Source organism: Magallana gigas, chromosome 7, assembly GCF_963853765.1.
Source record: "Magallana gigas chromosome 7, xbMagGiga1.1, whole genome shotgun sequence".
NCBI classification, from domain to species: domain Eukaryota; kingdom Metazoa; phylum Mollusca; class Bivalvia; order Ostreida; family Ostreidae; genus Magallana; species Magallana gigas.
Window position 1 is genome coordinate 22,315,534 of NC_088859.1, and position 22,567 is coordinate 22,338,100.

A 22,567-nucleotide genomic window follows, 5' to 3' on the forward strand; every position below is an offset into this window, starting at 1 on the left:
TAGACCACAAGACATTGAGTAATCTTATATAACTAGGCTTTTAGGTTGTGGGTTCGATACTACCAAAACTTAAGGCAATATTTTTATTATTATCATTCTACTACATTGTCCACGTATTTTGTATATGACTCCAAAAAGCTGATTTTAATATGGCTAGTGTTGCTCAGGTGAGCGATGTGGCCCATTGGCCTCTTGTTCCTAGGTATTGTTCAAATTAATAACAGCATAATTTCGTCATTAAAAATTTATCACATATAAATAGTATATGTAGTTTTCAATTCAATACCAAGGTTTTAAAGATTTTCCATGCTTGAATTTGTATTTATTTTAGAAAAAAATAAAGTAATTCAAGAATGTCTGTTCGAATACAAGAATGAGCGAAAGAATCGAAAATGATGCTTCATCTCCTTATTTACTATAAATATTTCAACATGATATAAATACTTCTTTGAATTTTTATCAAATATGATTTATATATTAAAACAGATTATATATTTTTGATTTACGCATCCAAATTAAAAAACGACGTAAAACGTACGTGAAATATTACATCCATTTTATTTAAAACTAAAATGGATTAGTTTTCATTCATTGTTCATCATAATGGTTCGAAATCTTGATTACACGAAAGTTATGCATTAATTTGCAAATAATTCGCGTTAATTCGTGATAAATTCTTTTTTAGCTATATTTTCATAATAATTATATTAATTCCAAATAAAACCAGTGTTAGACAGCGTCCATATTAAGGTGGTATGGCCACCTACATATTGCAAAGCTTTTTCTATCGAAATAAACACTAAAATCAAGTATAATTTAATAAATCTTTTTTCCAAAAACTAGCTTGTTAGTTAATAATGGGGATTTGTCCGACCATCTTGTACATATTTACACCAAAATTGTAATCATTTCATTTAAAATTATAACTCACATGCATAGCTTGACTTAATATTCTACTAGTGAGGCGACATGGGGCCGCCTTGGGCCCCGAACAGGTTCAGGGCGTGGCCTGGTGGGGTGGGGGGGGCGGAGTCCTCGATTTAAAATAAATTTCGCTAGGCTTTTCACCACCATCCCCTTCCCTTATTGCTACTACTCTTGAAAAATATTCCTCCACAAAGTCCATCTTTTGTCAAATATTTTCATTTCAGAATTTTTATAAGATATACATTTTTCAATTTCATATTTCACTTTTTAAGTAACATAATAAACCAGATAAACATGGAAGTTTGTTTTGTTTATAACAATAAATCAAAGTACTGAAGAACTGACGGGAGTTGATTTTGTCGATGTTTATTTGATAAGTTATTTTGCATGACAAGTACATGTATACGTAGTTTCTAATTTGAATTACGCATATTTTTAATATATTTTATATGAATTTTTGAACTTTTTCGACTAGAATGTCGAGAAACCTCCACATGAATCATGTTAAATAATATTTAAAGATAAAATTAATTCAATCAAACTATGTTTCACTGGTAAAAATATTTCTCGAAAATTGTATGGATCCAAGCAATATTGAAGTCTAGTCTCGTTCAATCAAACGCTCGGCTGACACCGTAAATCTCCGACAAGGGTTTACGGAGACAGCCGAGCGTCGAGTTAAACGAGACTATATTGAACTCTGGCGTAGGAATACATACGACTACAAAAAATATTTAAATTGTTCGTACCATTTAAAATCTGACTATTTTAAAGGTATTTGTAAATAAGTTTACTTGTAAAACAATGCTTTAGCATACATTACATCGAATTCATCAATTATTTTCAAGACCTAAGTCTTGTCAGGAGCAATGATTTGTGCTGATGTCCAAACACTGTTTCACTTTCGGTTTGTCCGAGTGACTGCATAGGAGAGTTAATTAAAAATCAACTCCCAAAAATGAATAGTTTTCCATATAAAATAAGGAAATTCACAACCATGTTTGTATCCAGATGAGTACAATTTCCAAAAATGACATTTGATATATTGAAACCAACTCTTTCTGAAGTAGTATTATAAATGTGAATACTAAACTGATTCCACATAGCTAATGAATGGGAACAACTAACAAAAATATGCTCAATAGTTTCAGTAGAATTCCCACAGTATGTGCAATCATCGTTATCAGTACCTTTTATCTTCTTCAGATAATTTTTTACTGGGAGAATTCTGTGTAAAATCCTATACAGTACTGGAACCAGTGAGCAGCAGAATCTTTGGTCACATTAAAACATAGTTTGAATACATCTTTGGTGGTTTTTTCTAAATAACCATTAAGTGACATTTCAGAGTTCCATCTGACAACAGAAGCTAGAGTTTTGTCTTTAGTGTTAATATTTTTATAGATAATATTGGTACATTTTTTTTTTATAAAAGAACAATGGCTCATAATACAATGGTATAACTGGACCAATAGTATAACAATACATTTCTTTGGTGAAACTAAAAAGTCTTAAAAACTTTGCAATGGCACTTATAATGCTATTATATTCCATTGTACATACATGACTAATGTTAAATTTGTTTTCAAACATCTCTTTCGGTAGAAAAGTTCCATTATCATCTAAGAAATCATTAACAGTTTTTACACCCTTTTCATACCAGTATTTTATAAACAAACTTTTCTTAACAATTGTTATCTTAGAATTGTACCATACAGGAGATGAAGTAACCTAGTAAGAATTTTGCAAGTTACCAATATAAGATGCCAGTACATACAGCCATGATTTTAAAACATCAACCCAAAAGTTGTTGGTTGTCTTATCTAAAAGCTTCTTAATAAAATCATCACCAAAATCCAGAATTTTTCTGACAGCAGTGTCACCATATATTGCATAAAAAATATGAATCCATGATTGTTCTCCTCTAAGGAGCTTTTGTATCCAGGAACTTTTTAACGATACTAAAAAATTATCAATATTGACCATATTAAGTCCACCATTAACATATTTTTGGGTAACAACCTCCCGCTTGATTTTATCACACTTGGCTTTCCATAGAAATCTAGTTCTTGGGTCAACGATGACAAAAATTCTTTATTGGGGTTTGGTAAAGAGATAAAAAGATGATTGAGCTTCGGCAATATAAGTGTTTTGTTTAATTACGGTTACTCTTCCAATAGGAGTGAGAATTCGTCTATTCCATTGCTGAATCAATGCCAGTATCTTTGGTAATTGTTTATCATAATTTAAGTCAACAATTTTATTGAGATCAACTGAAAAATAAATACCTAATAAATTGAATTCTGTTGATCCCCAATCTAGTTTCCACCTAGTATGATGGAAGACTTGACTAGAAAATTTCCTTGAGCCAAATTATTGTTAAAAATGTACAAAACCAAAGTCGATAATATCGTACTTTTATTCACATTCATATTGACAGGTGCCCCATGATATAAAATGGTAAAGGTAAAACGCTATGATTGGGACTTAGTTTACCTTGTGCATACCGAGAAACTAGTCCCCTTTGTCTAGTTCACTTCTTTAAAAAAAAAAAAGGGACTAATTTTAAACAGCAGAAGTGACGGGAAAGTTTGTGAGTACAATGTATAACGTTATATTCTTACACGTGTATTTTTTACGCATACATATTGATCACAATATTGCTTTGGGTAGATTATTGATTTATCCGTGTTATATATATTGGTAATGTGAAATTTGTCGTAGGAAATTCGAACTATGATGGAGACATATAAGAAACCAACAAACTTACAAAGGAATTATATTCTTTTACTATTAAAGTTGCAATGAATTTTGCATATTTTAAAATTTTCATTTAAGTACATCAAAATCTTAATATTTTTATGTACATAAAACATAATTTTATAAATATGCAAAATTCATATATTTATTACAGTCTGTCCAAAGTCATTGCTTCCATCGCTTTTTGGTGATTTTTAATAAAATTACACATACCTGTGAAAGAAATACAGTTGAAATCGTTAAAAGGGAATATATCCAAGATATCTTCATTGAACAATTATCCCTTTCCACTCAGAAAAATTCACAGGAACGAAAACAGATTCCTTACGGAGATTTATAATGGGGAATGTTTACATCTTTTCTCCATTCGGAATACATCGCGCAAATTTTTAACGTTATCATCCGGGCTTATTAATGGCTGTTGCAATGCAAAATCTCCGTAGACTTTCAATTTCGGGATGTGTATTGAAACCTGAAGCGGTAGAGGGGGCGTTTCAAAACAGATAATCTGGACATTTTTTATATTAGTGGATGAATGTAGTTTGAGCACAAAGGTATTTACTATTATTGAAATATCAAGCAAAAAGTGGTGGAAGCAAAAACTCGGGACAGAGTATAGTGAACAATAATATGTAAACAGTGTGACGTTGAACCGAGCGAAGATTTAACACAGCCCAGTTTGATTTTTGTAGAACAAAATTCATTTGAAACACCTGGTTGCCCACTCAAATCATTAGCCAATGTTTAACTTAACGTCCCGTGGTTAGTGTACATTATGACATCATGTATCAAGCGTAAAACATACAAGTTTTGTCTTCGGAAATAGCCGAAGAGAGTTACGTGATTCCAAATTTTTAAAATTTCCTCTTTCATTGGTTATCAAATTAATTCATATGTAAACTACTGGTAATAAAATTGAATACTTTATTCAGTACATCTAAAAGATCAGTTCCATGATGTTAATGTTTTTATTTACCATCTGACAATTTGATAAGACATACATAGATCTAGTCCTGTTTCTTGATTAAAGCACTATTAAAACTTATCTGGTTTTCATTTTAATTTCTTTTAATTAAAATTACATTCAATTGAAACATTGGAAAGTTTTAATCAAATTTAGGGGCAATAAACATCGATAAGTGTCAGTCAATCTATGATCGAACAAACTTTTTAAAAACAAAATGGCAGCCAATTTGGCAGCGCCCAGGGCTGGAAGAATTTTTTTTAGCACAGAGTACCCCAGATTGAACTCTCATTTTCACTGATTTTTTTATATATTCGTGTTACCTTTAATCCTTGCTTCGGGAGGCGGGCTTTGCCTGCCGCTCGCTGCGCTAAGTATTACTCTTCTCCTGTCCAACCCTATATCACCTTATACTTCTCACAAAGAGTTCTTTATTAGTCTAGTTGGAATCCCAAAATGGAGTCAATGGAAGTGAATTTCTGCAAGCATTTTGGACTCCGTTTTCGGAGTCTACGCATGCGCACTTTTACAAAAATTGGTGATTTTTCAATGAAAACGTGGGGTCTACAAGAAATCATCTTGCAAAATTATGCATTTGTTGGCAGACTTCTAACATTGTTTTTTTAGATCCTGGATAAAATTTACTATTGATCATACCGTATAACGGGTAATTTAACTGCTGTGATTTTTTACGAATTTGTCATAAAATAGGGTGATTTGAATTTTTACGCGTAATTTTTTTACGAATTGGACATGTCCGTAAAAATTAAAATCATCTGTGGTAAAAGGGGGGAAATTTTCACCGTGACTTTGTTACAGTTAACACACATACAAATTAGAAAATCGTTTTTCTGTTAACGATTCCTTATATTTATGATTGTGTTTATACATTTACCTTTATTTCATATGTGATATACGCTTTACTTATTCCTATTTATCTGGGTATCATCATTGATGTACACCATGTGCTCGTCTCAGTTCGATTTACCGGGAAAAAAAGAAAGACAACTCCATTTCAAATTTTTTTTCTCTCTCTCTCTATTTCTTTCTCTCCCAACCAGAAAAGACATCTAGCTACTAACGTGGCATTATACGTAGTTTTGAAAAATACTCAAGACTGAATAGAAAGATCTGAACTGTTAACACCACGTGACCAAAAAACGCTCAAATATACTTAAATGTACAGCCGTCAAGGACTGAGCTGAAGGTCATGAACATTACTCTCATACGTACGATGTAGAAAATTTACATGCGGTGTTTTTTTACTTCTGTGAAAATTTACGCGTTTAATTTTTACGTATTTATAAAACTTGTAAAATTAAGTAAATAGAAGCAGCACGTAAAAAATACCCGTTATACGGTATGTATTTTCTATTGTAGACTTCATTTTCTCCCTTAAATCCACCAATGACTCCTTACAGGGCTGTAGTCCTGGACCTTAGGTGCTGTGCTGGTGTTCAACGTCAAAGTGGTTCTCCCTACTGGAACTTCAGCATCTCTTTACTTGCCTCTAATAGTCTTTCAAGCACCATTACCAGCCCAGTAAAGTGAAGTAGTGCTGTTTGTTCACATGTAAAAATGGTGACTTTCGATCTCAATGCAAATTTAACATACTACATTTTCCAAGGTCGGATGCTTATTCCAGAGAAAATTTGAGGCAAGTAAAGAGACGATATCAGTAGAAAATTGCATGAAGAATTTAATGGTACTAATAAATACACAAATTTTTCAATGGATGGCACTGTAGCTCCCAGGTCTGACTCATGATAGTCCAGTATCACTAATTTTAGAAAAAAGGTACACGTATTTCCAACTTAAACACAGAAGGGAAGTAATAGGAAAGAGTTGGTACACTACTTTGTTTCATAAGGGGAAGGGGTTATTTAAGGTAATTTTTAGGGATGTCAAATTTACTTGGTTGGCCTAGTCGATTGAACGGGGGCTTTAGTCGAACGGTAGTCGAGTACTCGTTCATTTATTTGAAACTGTGTTTCCTTTTCAAACCAAATAATGCTACTGTCACATACATCTTATGTTAAACTAAAAAACATTGAAAAACTTATGATACTAGTATATGTAATATGTACGAAATGTATTTGATTTTAAATCAATTGAAAAGTATTTTATCAGAATATTTGTTAGCAAATGTCCTGGCTTTTCCTTGTTTCTTGTGATGCTTACACATAATTGAGCTTCATATCATCTTAGGCAAATTAAATGTGACCATGCATTTCCATGTTAATTGTTTGTGCCTAATCACCAATCAAAGATTAATGATTATAAAAACAATCACCTTGAGATAATTATTGATATGATTAAATTTTTGATTATACAAACATCTAATCCAATAAATAACTGATTACAAGAAACAGAAATTGTTCTCCTCAAGAACATATCTCAGACTGCCTAAGTATATAAAAAAGATCAATTTTCAACCACTTAAAAAATACACCAGAGGACACCAACGGAACAGAATGCAAGATACAGATCAAACATGATGAGAAAAGAAAACTGTTATTTCATCCGTAGCCCCAAAACTGCCGCATTAAGAAAAATGAAATAAAAGATTTTGAATTTTATTTACTTTATTACAAGTAATCAACTGAGAAAATTTTAGGCGATGATCGATGTCTGAGTGATAGTCAAGTACGCGAGTACTCGTTAACATCCCTAGTACCGGTAATTTTAATTAGCCCACAATTAGGATCAAGTAAAAAATTTGAATTGAATTTTTGATTCTGTGTTGACAAGGAAATATAAATATAATATTAATAGTGATGTAGAGTACATGTACTATTTATGAGAGGTAATTAAGAAAAATGTATCAGAGGCCTTGTGCTAATCTAATTATAGTATGTTGTTAATGGGGACGCAGGTCTACAAGTACCTGGCAAGCATGATCTTGTGGATACATCTATAGATCCATATATTGTCCTGTATGCATTATTTACAGACTATAACTGTCCACTTGAGTCGAACAAATGTCAAAGTGTTTTCAAATTCAATGAATTGTTTAATAATTTAAAAAAAGGAAGAGTCTGGTTAAATGAGGCATTTTAGTCATAGATAAACATGTTGATCATAAGTTTTTACAGTGCTTAACAACTTCATTGTCATCTGGTGAAGTTGAAGTGTTAGTAAGTTTGTTACAGGCATTTCCCTCTGGAGGTTATATACATTGCTTTGTTTGTAATTGATTTCAAGACTAGCCCATTTGTTTGTTGTTTGTTAGGAGGGCCATAGACCATAATGTGGTTTTATTATCAGTATATTTTATACCTCCTCCACACAACACTCAACAAAGGGGGGTAATTCAGATTATCTTCTCACTTCACAAGTACGGGTTAATAACCCTCAGTGAAAAGGAAATATTAAATGTTCACAACTGGTATACTTGTACTAGCTATAGGTCTTGTTTTGAGGAGAGAGTGCTGTATGGATACCTAGCGTAAGGTACTGTGAATGTCTGCTTCGCTGACTCTTGTCTTCTAACTGTGTTGAACAATTAACATACATTCATTATCTTTTTCACCTGTACACTTCACAGACAGGTGTTGATTAGAGACAGTTATTTCATTTAAAAATAAGTCTTCCTTGTTTTACACGTCACTAAATTACAGAGTATGTGAAATAGCTAGTTGAAGTTTGACCTTTTTAAGTTTGTGATGTGGAATGTTTTACATGTTTTACATCTAGGGGAATTACTGTCGTAATGTTTTAAATTTACTTGCATGGTCTATTGAGGGTATTACTCAAAAAACTTTTATTGATATTTTATCATGTTACTTATGCAAGGATGGCGATAAAAAAAATGAATGTTGTAATATTATTCATCAAACCGTAGGTGCCAGCTGTTGATGGCGTACATGTACAGCCCAGCATTGGTTTACATCAGTGGGATCATTGATTTATTATCCACCATCTTGTTTCAGGTTGCAGCAGACTTGCATGACTATGCAGGGAGATATGGACAGACTACGAAGACCTACTGAGGTGAGGGGACAGTTTTATTTGTACATGTATCAATCACTCAGCTACTCTGCGGCATACATAGAGTAATATATACACAGTTGTATGGGCCGATGACCACTGCATGACTTCCCATACTGTACACTAGTACAACAGTACATGTAGTAGTAATGTGCTACTAACAGAGCCCCTACTTTTGTTTCTGTTTTGTGTATAAGGGCAGTAAGGAAATATTGATTGCAATGCCTTGTTTGATAATTAACTATATCATGGTCGTAGATGCATGTGCATGTACATTATGTACATTGTAAAGTCCTAGAAAGAATCACAGTTAATTCACCAATTGCAACTATAGCATTGATGGAGATTGCATATCATTTCATTATTATGGGAGGATCTTGGTTTTTTCACGAAAGAAAAAATTATTTGTAAATTATTTTTGTATGAAGCCTGTTTAAAAAAAAAAAAAGGAAACAAAAAAATGTGAACAATTTATGTTATCTATGTTGCATCTGTGCCAATAACATACTTATGTCACTAGCACGCTATATTGATCTTTAAATATTTTATGCGTGGGATTTTTTAATTTGACCATGCATGCACATTGACTGGAAAGAATTTCTTGTATTTGAGTGGGTATATAGGTTCTGTTACTGCTGTATAACAAAGTATCCGTGTGGTGGAAACAAAGACTGCTCAAACCGACACACTAGTTTCAGATGACTGGTTTGTAGATCTTTTATGTACAATACCAATCCCAGGAAAATGGGCCAAACAATAAAATTGATTTTAAACACCATAAAAACAAACATTTTAATGGTGTATAACTATATTGCCATGTTTATGGAGTATAAAACATGATGAAGGCCTCAGGATATAGAGACACTCATAGACAAACCCAAGTTTTTATCAATATGAGGGATATATTAGTCACCAATTTAATACTGAAATAGCATATCGTGTGCAGGTCTTGCTCTTTATTGAAATTTAAAGAAAGGATTTAGATCATTGTTGTATTTAGCTGTCTATTCTTTATTTAACAGAAAGAAAATTTCAAAGTTGTGGGAGGTTAAATCTAATTTGACATATTGTCAAATGATATGATATTATGTGGGCAATCTGAACAATTTGAACAGCTCCACATCCAGCCTAGCTGTTTATTTACATTGGTGACAGCACAAAGGCAGCAGTTGATTGTGTGTGAGGCACGTGATAAGAAGTAATTTGTTTAGAATTACTTGGCAGACTTCATGAGACCTGTGTAACATTTAAATTAGTGTGGGCTGATCTGAAATATTAAAGAAGGAGGCTAGCATGACATGTGTGTTACTTTATGTTTGACGGAGAATGAGTGTCCAGGTTGTTACAAAGATTAAATACCTGCACCACAGAGGGAATGTGAATTATGCTGTGAAATATTTCAACAACCCATGAATTTTATCTGTTCTGTAGCCTGTGTGTCATTTACTACCAGTATATGCTCAAGGATATTTTTGTATAATGGTAATGGACTGGCTAATTGAAGTGTGAACTGCAGAGATGGAACTGAAAGCACTTTCATTTTCAGAAGTATTGTTTATAGACAAGGTTAACAATGTGCTGGACTTTCCAGTAAACCCCTTCTTTAAGCCTGGGTATGTGTGACTCTTGAGTGTGTATGAATATCATTGAAGGAAAAGTGTGTAACCACAGAAGGAAGGAGATAGCTGTCACATACACAGGGAGGACTTCACATCATGGGGACCAAGGTGCAAGCCCTGCAGCAATGGTGCAAGAAGCAGACGGACGGCTATCGGGATGCAGACGTCGTAAACATGACATCTTCATGGAAGAGTGGCATGGCGTTTTGTGCAATCATCCATAGGTACCGACCCGACCTGATGTAAGTATCACAACCATTTATTAGGGGGGCAGGATATCATGTCATTGTCATGCAGTCATTTTTTTTACAGTATTTTGCAGTATCAGTAGAAATTGAAACATATGGATACAAACCACTTAAATATGTAACAGTCATTTGCTCTATTTAAGATTCCACATTACTAAATTACAGGATAAAATGAGTTCTCATGATTAACCTGATAATTAATGTTAAAGAAGTGTCAAGTTGATTTATATAGATGTTGTAATAATAAGAGATCTTTCTGACCATTTATGATTAAATACACTATGAATGACATGAAAACCCAGCTCAAATCAGCTGAAAAACAAGTAATCTCTTTATGCACTTAAGTCTATTATTGGATTAGTCACCTTGTTTATTCATTCTGCATAGCTTGCATATTTGTGGAGACACACTGCAACAAAACCGTGTAGTGTGGCTAGTGTTCTAGCTGACAGAGAGGAACAGACCCAGAGTAACAATGTCTTACTGAAGTCAATTCCCCACACAGCCCAAAATAACCAAGTTAAGAAATAGAAATAGTTAAAACATCACATGCATCATGTTTCCAATACGTCAAAATATGGTCTCTCTTATATCAAAGTAGGAAACCTGTGTTTTATTTGATTTAAGGAAAAGAAAAGGAAAGATATAAACCTGCTAGCACCTTTAAAAAAAAAATGCCTATCCTGTCATCCTGTCTTTGACATACGGTTCAGGTCGACCCACACTCATTCTTTACAGCAGGTTTTAATTAATATAATGAACTACATTCCAGAGTGTCCGGTAACTGCATATTGTAAAACAGACATGTGGATCAGGAATAATTTAATTCTCTCTTAGGCAATATGATTGCTGTCAGCTGTTGAGAGATTGACATTCCAAGACAGTAGCTTGTCTGTAGTTGGGGAAAATTCCATGTCTAGAAAATTGAAAATAAATTGAAAATAGAATGCTGGTACAAGCTTTCGTTTGTTCATTAACAGCTGATAATCAATGAAGGTGTTGTTATGATAACATTGTTCATATCATCAAATATTGATGGACCTCGTGCTATCTTCATTTCTTATTGCAGTGACTATGATGCTCTTTCCAAAGAAAATGTGTTGGAGAACAATGGTCTGGTGAGTATAGTAGCTAGTTAGTGATGAGGTCCATGGTCTCCATGATTTGTTTATATCGTATTGATTCATCATCTTTCACTCTGACTGAACGGTTACAGGCATTTGAAGTGGCGGACAGAGAGCTGGGGATTCCTGCACTACTGGATGCTCCGGACATGGTAGCTATGAAAGTTCCCGACAAACTGAGTGTCGTCACATATGTTTCCCAGTATTACAATTACTTCCACAACAAACCTCAGTGTGAGTTTCTTTATGCTGGTGGTTTATCCCATTGTAAAAAAAAAACTATATACTGTGAACAGAGGCAGCAAATATTTGTACATTGTAATGCTTTACATGTACCAAGTGTTCAACTTGAAGACCTAAATATTATTAAGACATACAAATGTTTAAATTCAAAGTAATGTAAGAAACAAAGCCGTTGTAGTGCTACAGCAGTCTAAAAAGATTGAGGTAGATTTTGGTAGCTTTAGTGTACGTGTATTGTAGTGGGAGGACCGGGAGTGAAGAAGTCGGTGAAGAGGCACCAGAATGAGGACAAATCAGGACCGGATGCCAAACGCCAAACTCTGAATGCTGTCAATGAATCGCCAGTAAGACACCAGTCCTCATCTTGTGTTTTAATTCATATTGTAATCTGAAATTTGCTGTTGATTTAAAAAAAAAATTTTTAAATTTTGAAGATAAAAGAGAAACAAGTGTCCATGGGTGATAAGTGTGGAATTTGTAAGGACAAGGTGTATTTAATGGAACGGCATATAGAAAACGGTAAGCTCTACCACAGGGCATGTTTCCGTAAAAGTGAACTCTCTCCTACTACAAAAATGATCACAAAAGCTGAACTTGAGCAACAGGAGACTAAGGAAGCAAAGAAACCAGACTTCTGGAGAAGAAGAGCTGATGCCAAGAAAAGTGAACAAGTAAAAAAAGAAGAAATTAAGGATGAATCTCAGCAAAAACAGGAGAAAACAAGAACAACTAAAGCAAAGTCTTTGAATTTCTTGGATCACAGTAACGATGAAAACAAGTCTAAATTCAAAGACAACAGACACGAAGAAAAAATGGAAGTTTCATATTCTAATGGCCATCTCAAAGATGATAAGGTTAAGGATGATAAGAATTCTCAAAGGCCAGTTCCCAAAGCACGCAATATTTCATCACCCACAGAAAGTCAAGCTACATCTAAAACAAGCTCAAACGAACCAGAAAAACGAAGCTCTGTGCCAAAATTTGAATTTAAATCTAAGATTGTTTCCTCTGCTCCAAAAGCAAGTGTTGTTTCTAAAGTTGACATGGACACTGCCAAACCCCAGCCTGCAGTGAGACACTCTGCCCCAGTGAAGCCATCACGGTTGTCTGAAGCCCCACAGCTTCCTGGAGACTCAGAATCGCCCCCACCTCTGCCTAAAAATCAGCCACCAAATATGTTGTCAACAGCAAATAAAGACAATAACACAAAACCTTCAGGACTTCATCTTAAAACTAGTGAGGGTAAAGTTAAGGATGTATCTGCTAAACAGCGGGATTCTGAATCCTCCATTTTTAGTCACATTTCAAAACGTGACTCTCATGGTCTCAAACTTTCTTGGGCATCCAAATCCAAGGATGGTGGAAATGAAAAAAGTGTCACTGACAAAGACACAGAGCCAGTGGCTGTGCTGATGAGTCCCACCAGTCCGGAACCGCACAATCCAAAAGTCCTGGGTGGTCTACTGAAAAACCTGACTAACATTCGACAAAGGAAAGATTCTGAGGATGAAGTGAATAAAAAAGTGACATCACCAAATTCTGAAGGTAAACAAAAGAAAATCTTTGATTGGCAGACCAACAAAACAACTGCTGAGAGCAGAAAGGAAGTGAAAAGTCTTGACTCAACAGAGGTTAAAGACAAGGCAGCTCAAAGAGCAGAAAAGGCCAAATCTGTGGATTTCCTGGCTGGAAAGAAGCCATTTGTTAGTGAGAAAAAAGAGCATGAAAAACCTAAAATTAAAACAGATTTGACTATCAGTGATGAGGAACCAGCCTGGAAAAAGGCATTGGAAGAGCGAAAGAAAAAGAGAGATGAAAGACCAAAATCGGCTGACTTGCTCTCTGAAAAGAAGGATGAAAATACAAGACGTGTAGTGTCTATGGATGTGCCAAAAGAAAAGGATGAAAGACCAGCATGGCAGATTGAAGCTGAGAAACGAAAGGCAGCAAGACAAGGTGGATATGTGGACCCAGAAAAAGCTAAGCTTGAAAAAGGTGAAACCAAAGACAATTCTAACGAGAAAACTGCTGGTGGTGTAGCAAAACAGTTGATACTTCCAAGTTCAATTGCAAAGGAAGAACCAAAATTATCTGAGCCAGAAAAAAAGATAATTTCTGTTGGGAAAAAGTTTGATTTCAAATTGTATGATAATGAACATGAGAAAAAGGTGAAGGATAAACCCCCTCGACCTCCCCCAATGAGTCCTAGCTCAGGGCTCAAGTCTCACCATGGCCTCTCCCCAGCTGTCTCCAATAAACTCGTCTCCACCAAGAAAATGTCAGCACCCTCCCCTCCAATATCATCCAGGCCAAGATCAGAGATCAAGACCTTCGTAAGTGTTTATTGTTCATCAATCTCTAAAAGCAGAATCCTGTTCAGTCATACAGTTTTTGTTGATAAAATAGTCATTGCATTACTGAAGAATAGATGTTTGTTAAAATGCAATCAAAAGCTTATGTGAATTTCTTGGATAGATGTAAATGGAGGTATTGAAATCAGTGTGCTGGTAAGATATTAGCTGTAGTGTTTTGTGGATTATCTTTTTTATTTTTTTTAACCCTATTAACCATCAGAATCTTTTATATATGATCCATGTCAGTTTTCTTAATACATTGTGTTACTTTATTGTTTCTAGAAGACATATATTCATGTATAACAGTATAATGATAACAAAACAAAGGAATTTCCTAAGTTCATATCTTGGGAAATATACATCTTGTATAACTGTGTATCAGTTTTTGTTTAAAAGTCAAGTCTTATATGTAAATGTGAAGTAGTGATTTCATACAAATTAAAGAAAAACCCAGTAAATTAGAATAAATATTAAAAATATGAATAAATTACTGGTAAAGAGACAAAGTCCTTGATAAAGCTGATTGAAATTTGAAGTTTGAATCAGCTGACCTATGATGTGTGTACATTGCAGGGGGACATGAAGAGGCTTTCTCCTCAGGAGATCCAACAGCAGCTGAGTGACATCGACCATCGGTTGACAGATCTGGAGATCAGGGGCAGACAACTGGAGGAGTCCATCAGAAAGGGTTACTATTCAACCATTCTTCATTTACTGTGCTGTGTATAAAAGCTGTAATCACAAAATGCATGCTTTACATCTTATTGACTGAGAGCTGTCATTTTCACAAGTTCCTGAATCTTTTATTGAAAGGTTTGATTTTGTTGGTGACAGGTGTAAAATTGACAAGTTTTTGTCTTATCGGAGCCAAAGCCTCATGTGAGCTTTTCTGATCAAAATTTGTATATTGTCTGTCGTTGTTATCTTTGTTGGATGGTTGTTGTTGTTGTCATAAACTTTTAACATTGTCATCTTCTCCAAAACCACTGGGTTAATTTCAAGAAAACTTGGTGCAAAGCAAAGCATCCTTAGGGAAAGGGCTTTCAAGTTTGTTCAAATAAAGAGCCAGGTCCTCTTTAAAGGAGAGATAATTTAAAATTATTGAAAATTTGTTATGCGTCAATATTTCACAAAGGAATATATATAGAGAAAAATCTAAAAATAAAACTTTTCTCAAAAACCATTCAGACAGAAATTATGTAACTTAAGTTGTGTAGATTCAAGTTTGTTTAAATCATAATCCCTGGGGGTAGGGTGGGGCCACAATGGGGAAGAGGGTCAAATATTTACAAAATAGTATATCGAGAAAAAACCGTATTCTCAAAAACCGGGAATTGTTGAATTTTTAAATTGGAATAGAAAAAACTTAAAAATATCTTATTCTCAAAATCTGAAACATCAGAATGAGCTCAATGTTTAACTAAAGTATATGTTGTGAACAATTTGAAAATCTTTATAAACAAGATATACTGAACTAAGTTGTCTAAATATTTTTTGTTTTTGATACTCTAAAGATGGTCTAAGCTTTTCTGATTAGTTATAGCTATTGTTGTTCAGGTGAGTGATGTGGCCCTTGGGCTTCTTTTTACTTGTTTGTTCTATAGTTGACTAGTCTGTTGACTTAGTTGACTTTGCTAGAGTTGACTGGTCTATAGTTGACAAGCTTTAGCTGACAGTTATTTGGATTTTTGGGGTCTTTTTTTTTATCTGTTTGCATGTTATACCATCATGGCTTTTTCCGCTTTTACATCAATGGAAATGCATTCCTTGACATTGCATATGTAATCACCAATGGCTTCTAACCCAATGCTTGCTGTATTCTCTAACATTTGCAGATTAGTGCTGTCCTATTTCCAGAATCCAGTCATTATGGATAGAACATTTCTTGGGTAAAGTGACTCTAATGGCACCAGTTTGGAGATTTGTGTAAAAAGAATTGTTTTGAAAAATGTCACTTACTGTTAACTGAGAACTGTACAACACTCTTTCTGATTGGTTTGATTGGAAATGCAAAATTTATCAACACCTTTTTACTTTATGAAATTTTCTTATAAAATATGATCACTCACTTGCTGTTTTTGTTTTAATTTTTATTTATTTTTTTATTTTTTAATAGCATATTTTAAGTCATCCTCATATGCACTAATTTTGAGTGACATTTTCCAAAACTTTAAATAATTTCTAATCAAAAGGCTCAGCAGGGTAAATCTCATAATCTTTAACTATCAGGCAGCTGAAAAATTCTCAAGAAGCTAAAAAAAAATATTACTATTAATCTGATTTTAAATAAAAGCAAATTACAATCCTTTATTTTCTTTATCCCCATAACAGAGAAAGTGTCTCTGTTTGGAATAGTGACTGTGGATGGTTGATTGGTAAATATCTGATCATTTATACTTATATATCATCTCACTTCATGCTTGTTAATATCATCTGACAAAGTAATGAAATATCAGATCATTTAATGCTTAACTGTCATCTCATGTAATCTAGCTATAGAACTGAATGCAGAACCCTGAGCATTGTAAATATGTCATGTCGCATTCAATTTAGAAAAACGCATATAAGAGTATTGTAATGGTGAGGAAAAAAACACTGAGACAATTATCATCTGTCAATTGGCTCCTATTGAAACAAGTGAGAACATCATATTGCTGAAGATGAACATCTAGAGACTGTGATAGAATTCACACTATTAATGATTTTAAAGATTTTGTAAATTCCAGAGAATGCCATCTCTTCAACAGCCATCTGGACACAGATTAAATCCTAGTGTCTAGCTCCTCTCTATAGGTATATTGCTGTTTTTTCAGATCATGAAGAGGAAGATGAAGGCTTAATGATGGAATGGTTCACACTGGTCAATGACAAGAACGAACTTGTACGCACGGAGGCCGATCTCATCTACATGTAAGTAATATCATGTCATGTAACCTATATCATGAACATGTAACCTATTTCATGTATATGTAACATTTATCATGAATATGTAACCTATGTCATGTACATGTAACCTATGTCATGTACATGTAACCTGTGTCGTGTACATGTAACCTATGTCATGTACATGTAACCTATGCTGTGTACATGTAACCTGTGTCATGTACATGTAAGAATTATCATCTACCTCTACATGTCTGTTATATTGTCTATACATAAGCAATGTTATCTACATGTAGCTTATACCACATGCATGTGAGTTATATCATTTACATGTACATAATATAATCTTTATATCCTTTACAATAACATGTAGTTATGTGATTTACCCTGTAGTAATGGTCATATCTTTAAGTAATATACATGTAAGTTACACCATCTACAATGCACGGTAGTTATTTTCATATCTATAAGTAATATACACTTAAGTGATGTACACTTACATCTACTTATTAAATTAAGTAAATTTACATGAACATGTAAGTGATGTCAAACACATGTAAGTAAGTTCTTATGGTGTTAGCGAAACAGATACATGTACCAGTATACTTGTACATGGAAGTGATGTTTGTTTAATGTACACATCTACACAATAATGATGTTGTAGTACTTCTACTTTGCACACCTAGATTGCACTGCTCATACCGGTAAGTTGTGTGGATATCATTGAACCAGTTATATGCACATTGAAATTACTGTATTACACATGATAAAGAATGCAAAGTTGACAAATGTCAGAATATGCCAACGTTTCACATCTACACATACTGAGTAAGCATTGTTTATATCTACCAACTTGTTACAGATCTAGAGCACAAGAACTTGAGGATGAGCAGGAGAGAATAGACAGAGAGCTTAGAAAACTTCTGGACAAACCAGGTTAGATTACTGTTGAATCATTAGAATTTGTGGTGGCTCATTTTTCGTGGTATTCGTGGATAGCCCTCACCCACATATTTACACTTTCAATGAAAACTAATATGAATGAGCAAAATTTCAATAATCCACTAAAATTGGCCCCCACAAAATTAAATGATTCCACAGTAAGTTTATTCAAAAGTGATTAAGATTTGGCAGCAGGTCCAGCCTGTTTTAGACGCTCCCTGATTTCTTTCGTAGTAACTCCTTGGTAGCATCATTCAGATGTCCTTTATAACTGCACATTACTTTATCTAAACTTGTAGTTGAAAGAGCTAGGTTTTCTCTGTGTTTATAGTGTTGAAGTACATTGATCAAGCAGTTAGATTCTTTTAATACTGCATATTTTCGAATAGGAACTAGTGATAATGATTGAATGTTGTGATCATGATTGAATGTTGTGATCATGATTGAATGTTGTGATTATGTTATGATAATGTTTCCAGAGGATCACAAAACTGATGAGGACAAAGAACAGGAGGAACGCTTGCTGCAGCAAAAAGTGGACCTAGTCAACCAGAGGAGTCTGATTGTGGACTGTCAGGATGAGGACCGCATCAGGTCAGCACACCACACACCGCACACCACACGACTCTGTCTCACCGCCCCTCCACACATACATATGTTGCTCTGTGTAGTTCTCTTAGTTTTATCAAATTGGGTTAACTGCTGGACATAACAGTATCCAAGCTATACTGAATATAAGGCTTGGAATCTTTAATCGTTGATATCTTGAATATCACTATTATTCTTAAATGAGTTAAAAGTCTCAACCACCGTTTCTATACACACTCTTATCTTCGTGCAATTTCTTGAGTTTTATCGGATAACCCCACAGAGATTGAGGTGATGATCCATTGTGGGGGTTAATCACAATAATTATTCTATTGTATTATTATTTATGAACTACAGATATGAAGAAGAAGATCGGGACATTGCTGAAATACTGGCAAAAAAAGGTGAGAATGGTACACTGGTGATATCTACTTCATAGACTGGCTCGTCTTCTGCTTCATTGACTGATGATTCTACCTCCATTAACAGACTTGATGTTGATCTGAATTAATATGTTAACATTTTTTTATAAACAATGTTGTTAAAAATTATGAAAATTAATCTCCCATTTTAGGATTTTTGAAAACAGAGAAATGGTAAAACTTGATGTTTTTGTGTATCACATGTAACAACAAAATTTTATATAAGCCCAGTGTTACTAGCCTGCCTTCAATTTACATACTCTATGTTTCTATGTGCATGTATATTAAACTATATACCCTCAAACACAGTCCATTTAGAAGACAAATCTTGTACTGAATTGATGCATGTATTATTAAGATGATACAAATGAAATTAGAATGAATTAAATTTCAAAAGCGTCGGCTGGTTATTGGTTTTGTATGGTACATGCAGTAGTATTCCATTGTTGATACACATTGGTTACATGGGGAAGTGGTGCTACATTGTTTGGTAGAAGGTTATCAATACAGTGTTTTTGATGGGCATGGGAAATCTTTCTACTAATCAAAGTCATTGTCAACAAAAAATTTCAGCCTTTTGAAATTCTGTAAAGAAAGATACGATAAATTCATTTTGAGACAAATCCGAGTAGCTAGGTTTTAATGAAAGTTTTTTGATAGGTTTACTGATAATACAGTGTACTATATAAAGTTATGAGAACATTTACTGTTTGTACTCTGTGTCACTTACTATTTAGAATCCTTGAAGACTTGTATAGATCCTCAGTCATCAAGGTGACTTATTGCTATCACTCGCTCTCTGATTTCAACCAAAATATCTGTGTAGCTTCCTTAGGGGCAGGGAAACTGCCTGACCCCTGACATTAATCCATTATAGTCAGGTAATGTACACGAGAAAATGAATATTGGGCATTGTATACTTTTAGAGTTCTGCAGAAAGAATTCAGAAGTAGAAGATTCCAAAGAAGAAACAAAGATCAAATCAAAAGAAGAGAGAAAGGCTGAAAAGAAAAAGAAGAAAAAGAACAAGAAAGAGAAGAAAAACAAAAAAGAGGACCCCTAAAAAATACTTGTCTTCATTTAGATATTATATGTTTAACTGGTATGCATCCTCATGAAAGAACTTTCTGCTAAAAGAGCTCAAATCCTTATTATTTTTCTCTCAGAGATGAGACACTATTTTTCACCAAAAATCATAATTTAATACTAAAAAAAAATTTCATTGAACAAAATTCAGTTCATCTTTACAAAAATGGTGCTTATTTAAAAAAGATTGCTGTAGAAGAATTCCTATTTCCTGTATATGAAATACCCTTTCTCTATAGCACCAGGTCTCTGTTTTACATGTACATCACTGACAGGTGACTAAATATGTGACTTAACAACTACAGATTTTGTGTGTGGATTACTAGTACTTGGCCAAACTACTTGATGTTAGGGGCCAGATCTCCTGTGTATCAAGAGGTTATGGGATTTTTTTCTTCATGTAGTTCTCTTTGTCCTGTTTTACAAAATGCAAACACATCAAAAAGATGACAAAGAGTAACAACTTTATTCCCTTGACCTAATTAAGAGAAGATTTTATGTTCTAATACATATAGTTTTCAACCACATGAACCATATCTGCATTTATTTTAAATGTCAACATCAGTATTTTTGGAACAGTATGATGTCTGTTAAGCCATGAAATACTGAAAGAAGCTGAGACTGATCTTGGAGAATTATATAGCCTGGTGTGTATTTGTGATATTGTTATACTTGTCAAATTTTGTCTGAGACAAAGATTTTAAGATAATTATTGGTAATATTTGAATGGACCATAACAGACCAAACAAAACTCATTGCATTTGACAGAGGTCTGGTGTCTAAACATTCCGCAATTCATCGAGTCGTATACAACACATTCCGATCTTTTAGTATTTTGAATTATATGTATATTTTTTATGTTGCATACATTTATTCACATTTTGTTTGTAAGTTTCCATACTGCTTCTGCTAGATCTAAATGCATTGTTATGGTACCAGATAGTATTTTGATTTTTATATGCATTTACACCTACACATAGTACATGTGTATATGAAATGGTACTGGGTAAATGTACTTTATTTTACTTATAGTAAATGTACCATTAATGTGTAATAATTGCCTTCTTTAGATGATGTCTCTAAGTGCATCATATATATTGCCATACGACATACTTTTTCTCATTCAATACAGTTATTTTTTTAAATCTTGAATTACTATTTATTGTCTGATGGTAAATGTTGCCAAATAATCATAATTCTGATAAAATTACAGCTGGGTTAATGTTAACCCAATTGTTTTGTTGTGGGTTTTTTTTTTCAGAGAGAGAGAGTGCATGGATGATGAAGCCAAAAACAAAAATGAAGTAATTGCAGCTGTTAAAAGTTTCACAATTCTTCTGTTATGTTAAAATGTACTGTCTCTTTACATGCATCATATACACTTGATGCTATTTTGATTATCCTGTAATGTCTATATACCTCAAATATGTGCTATGCATTTATACTAAATATCATTAGTCCTTTTGAAAAGACAAGTAAATAGCTTTGCCAGTACTGGTAGTACCTGATGTTTGATTATTTTAGATTGGTAGTTGCTGATAAATAGTTAAAAAAATTTCTGACAGTCAAAGCTCCTCTATTGTCGAATGCCTTGATCCTGTATGTTGTTTTGTTTGTATATTGTGTGTACAAGCTGTACCTGGGTACTGCTGGTCAGTCTCAGTCAGTGTAAACCAAGGAATGGGGGGGGGGGGGGTTGGTTAGTGGCTACTATGTTTATCTATATAGACTAATCAGTAGAGTTGTACTATGAACTCCCTGATAAGCATTGTGTTTTGTACTCTGTATGATATTATGATTTTTTTAGACTGTCTAAAAGAAAGGTTATTGTCTCCACAGCAAATCTAAACAATTTTTTGCTCTGTCAGTGAGAATTGATTGAACTTTTTACAGATCTGAACAATTCTTTAAAAACTCTATAGTTACAGTGTGGATCATTTATATTCATTGGCAACAATTTTCTTGGATTTAGTTTATAATAATTTATAGCTTCAATGATACATTAATTTATGGAAAATAGTCTCACCAATAGGACTTTTTTGTTATTTCTTTAAACACCTTAACAATAAAATTCATTAAAACTGATGACACCACAATATCCCTGAATGTGTTACATAATACATTAACCTCTCCACATTTGTATTGTTGTTATATTGAAAGGGGAGAGATTTTGTGTTCTTTATGACCATACATTCCTATTCTTTGTTTTTTTCAGGATTACATTGAATATAAGTTTCAATCGGGTGATTTAGAATATTTTCTGTTTAAATTGCTTACAAATTATATGCAACTGTTACATAATTAATACTGTTGTTTTTACTTGCTTGTGAGGATGATGCACTGTCGTATGCTGCTAGCAAAGCATCGTATTATATTGTAGCTTTTAAGTTTCAATGATAAAAAGTCTAAATTTGGAT

The 22,567-nt window shown here is 33.7% G+C and overlaps 1 protein-coding gene across 6 annotated transcripts; it reads left to right on the forward strand.

The window, feature by feature from the left end:
* Positions 1-3,433: 3,433 nt before the first annotated feature.
* Positions 3,434-22,566, forward strand: LOC105328522 (MICAL-like protein 2). Of its 6 annotated transcripts, XM_020067341.3 has the most exons (14): positions 7,961-8,104; positions 8,584-8,644; positions 10,294-10,502; positions 11,578-11,626; positions 11,725-11,866; positions 12,116-12,219; positions 12,310-14,208; positions 14,803-14,917; positions 17,043-17,139; positions 17,975-18,048; positions 18,534-18,648; positions 19,000-19,046; positions 19,217-19,238; positions 19,991-20,127. In XM_020067341.3, coding segments are annotated over exons 3-14 (2,811 nt in total). In that variant the 5' UTR covers positions 7,961-8,104; positions 8,584-8,644; positions 10,294-10,356; the 3' UTR covers positions 19,992-20,127. The 6 variants fall into 6 exon arrangements, 5 of the variants coding, with proteins under 5 accessions (XP_065922998.1, XP_019922900.3, XP_011427740.3 ...); XM_066066926.1 differs by lacking the exons at positions 7,961-8,104; positions 19,217-19,238 and adding an exon at positions 3,434-3,520 and having other exon boundaries at positions 19,991-22,566; XM_011429438.4 differs by lacking the exon at positions 19,217-19,238 and having other exon boundaries at positions 19,991-22,566.
* Position 22,567: the final 1 nt, after the last annotated feature.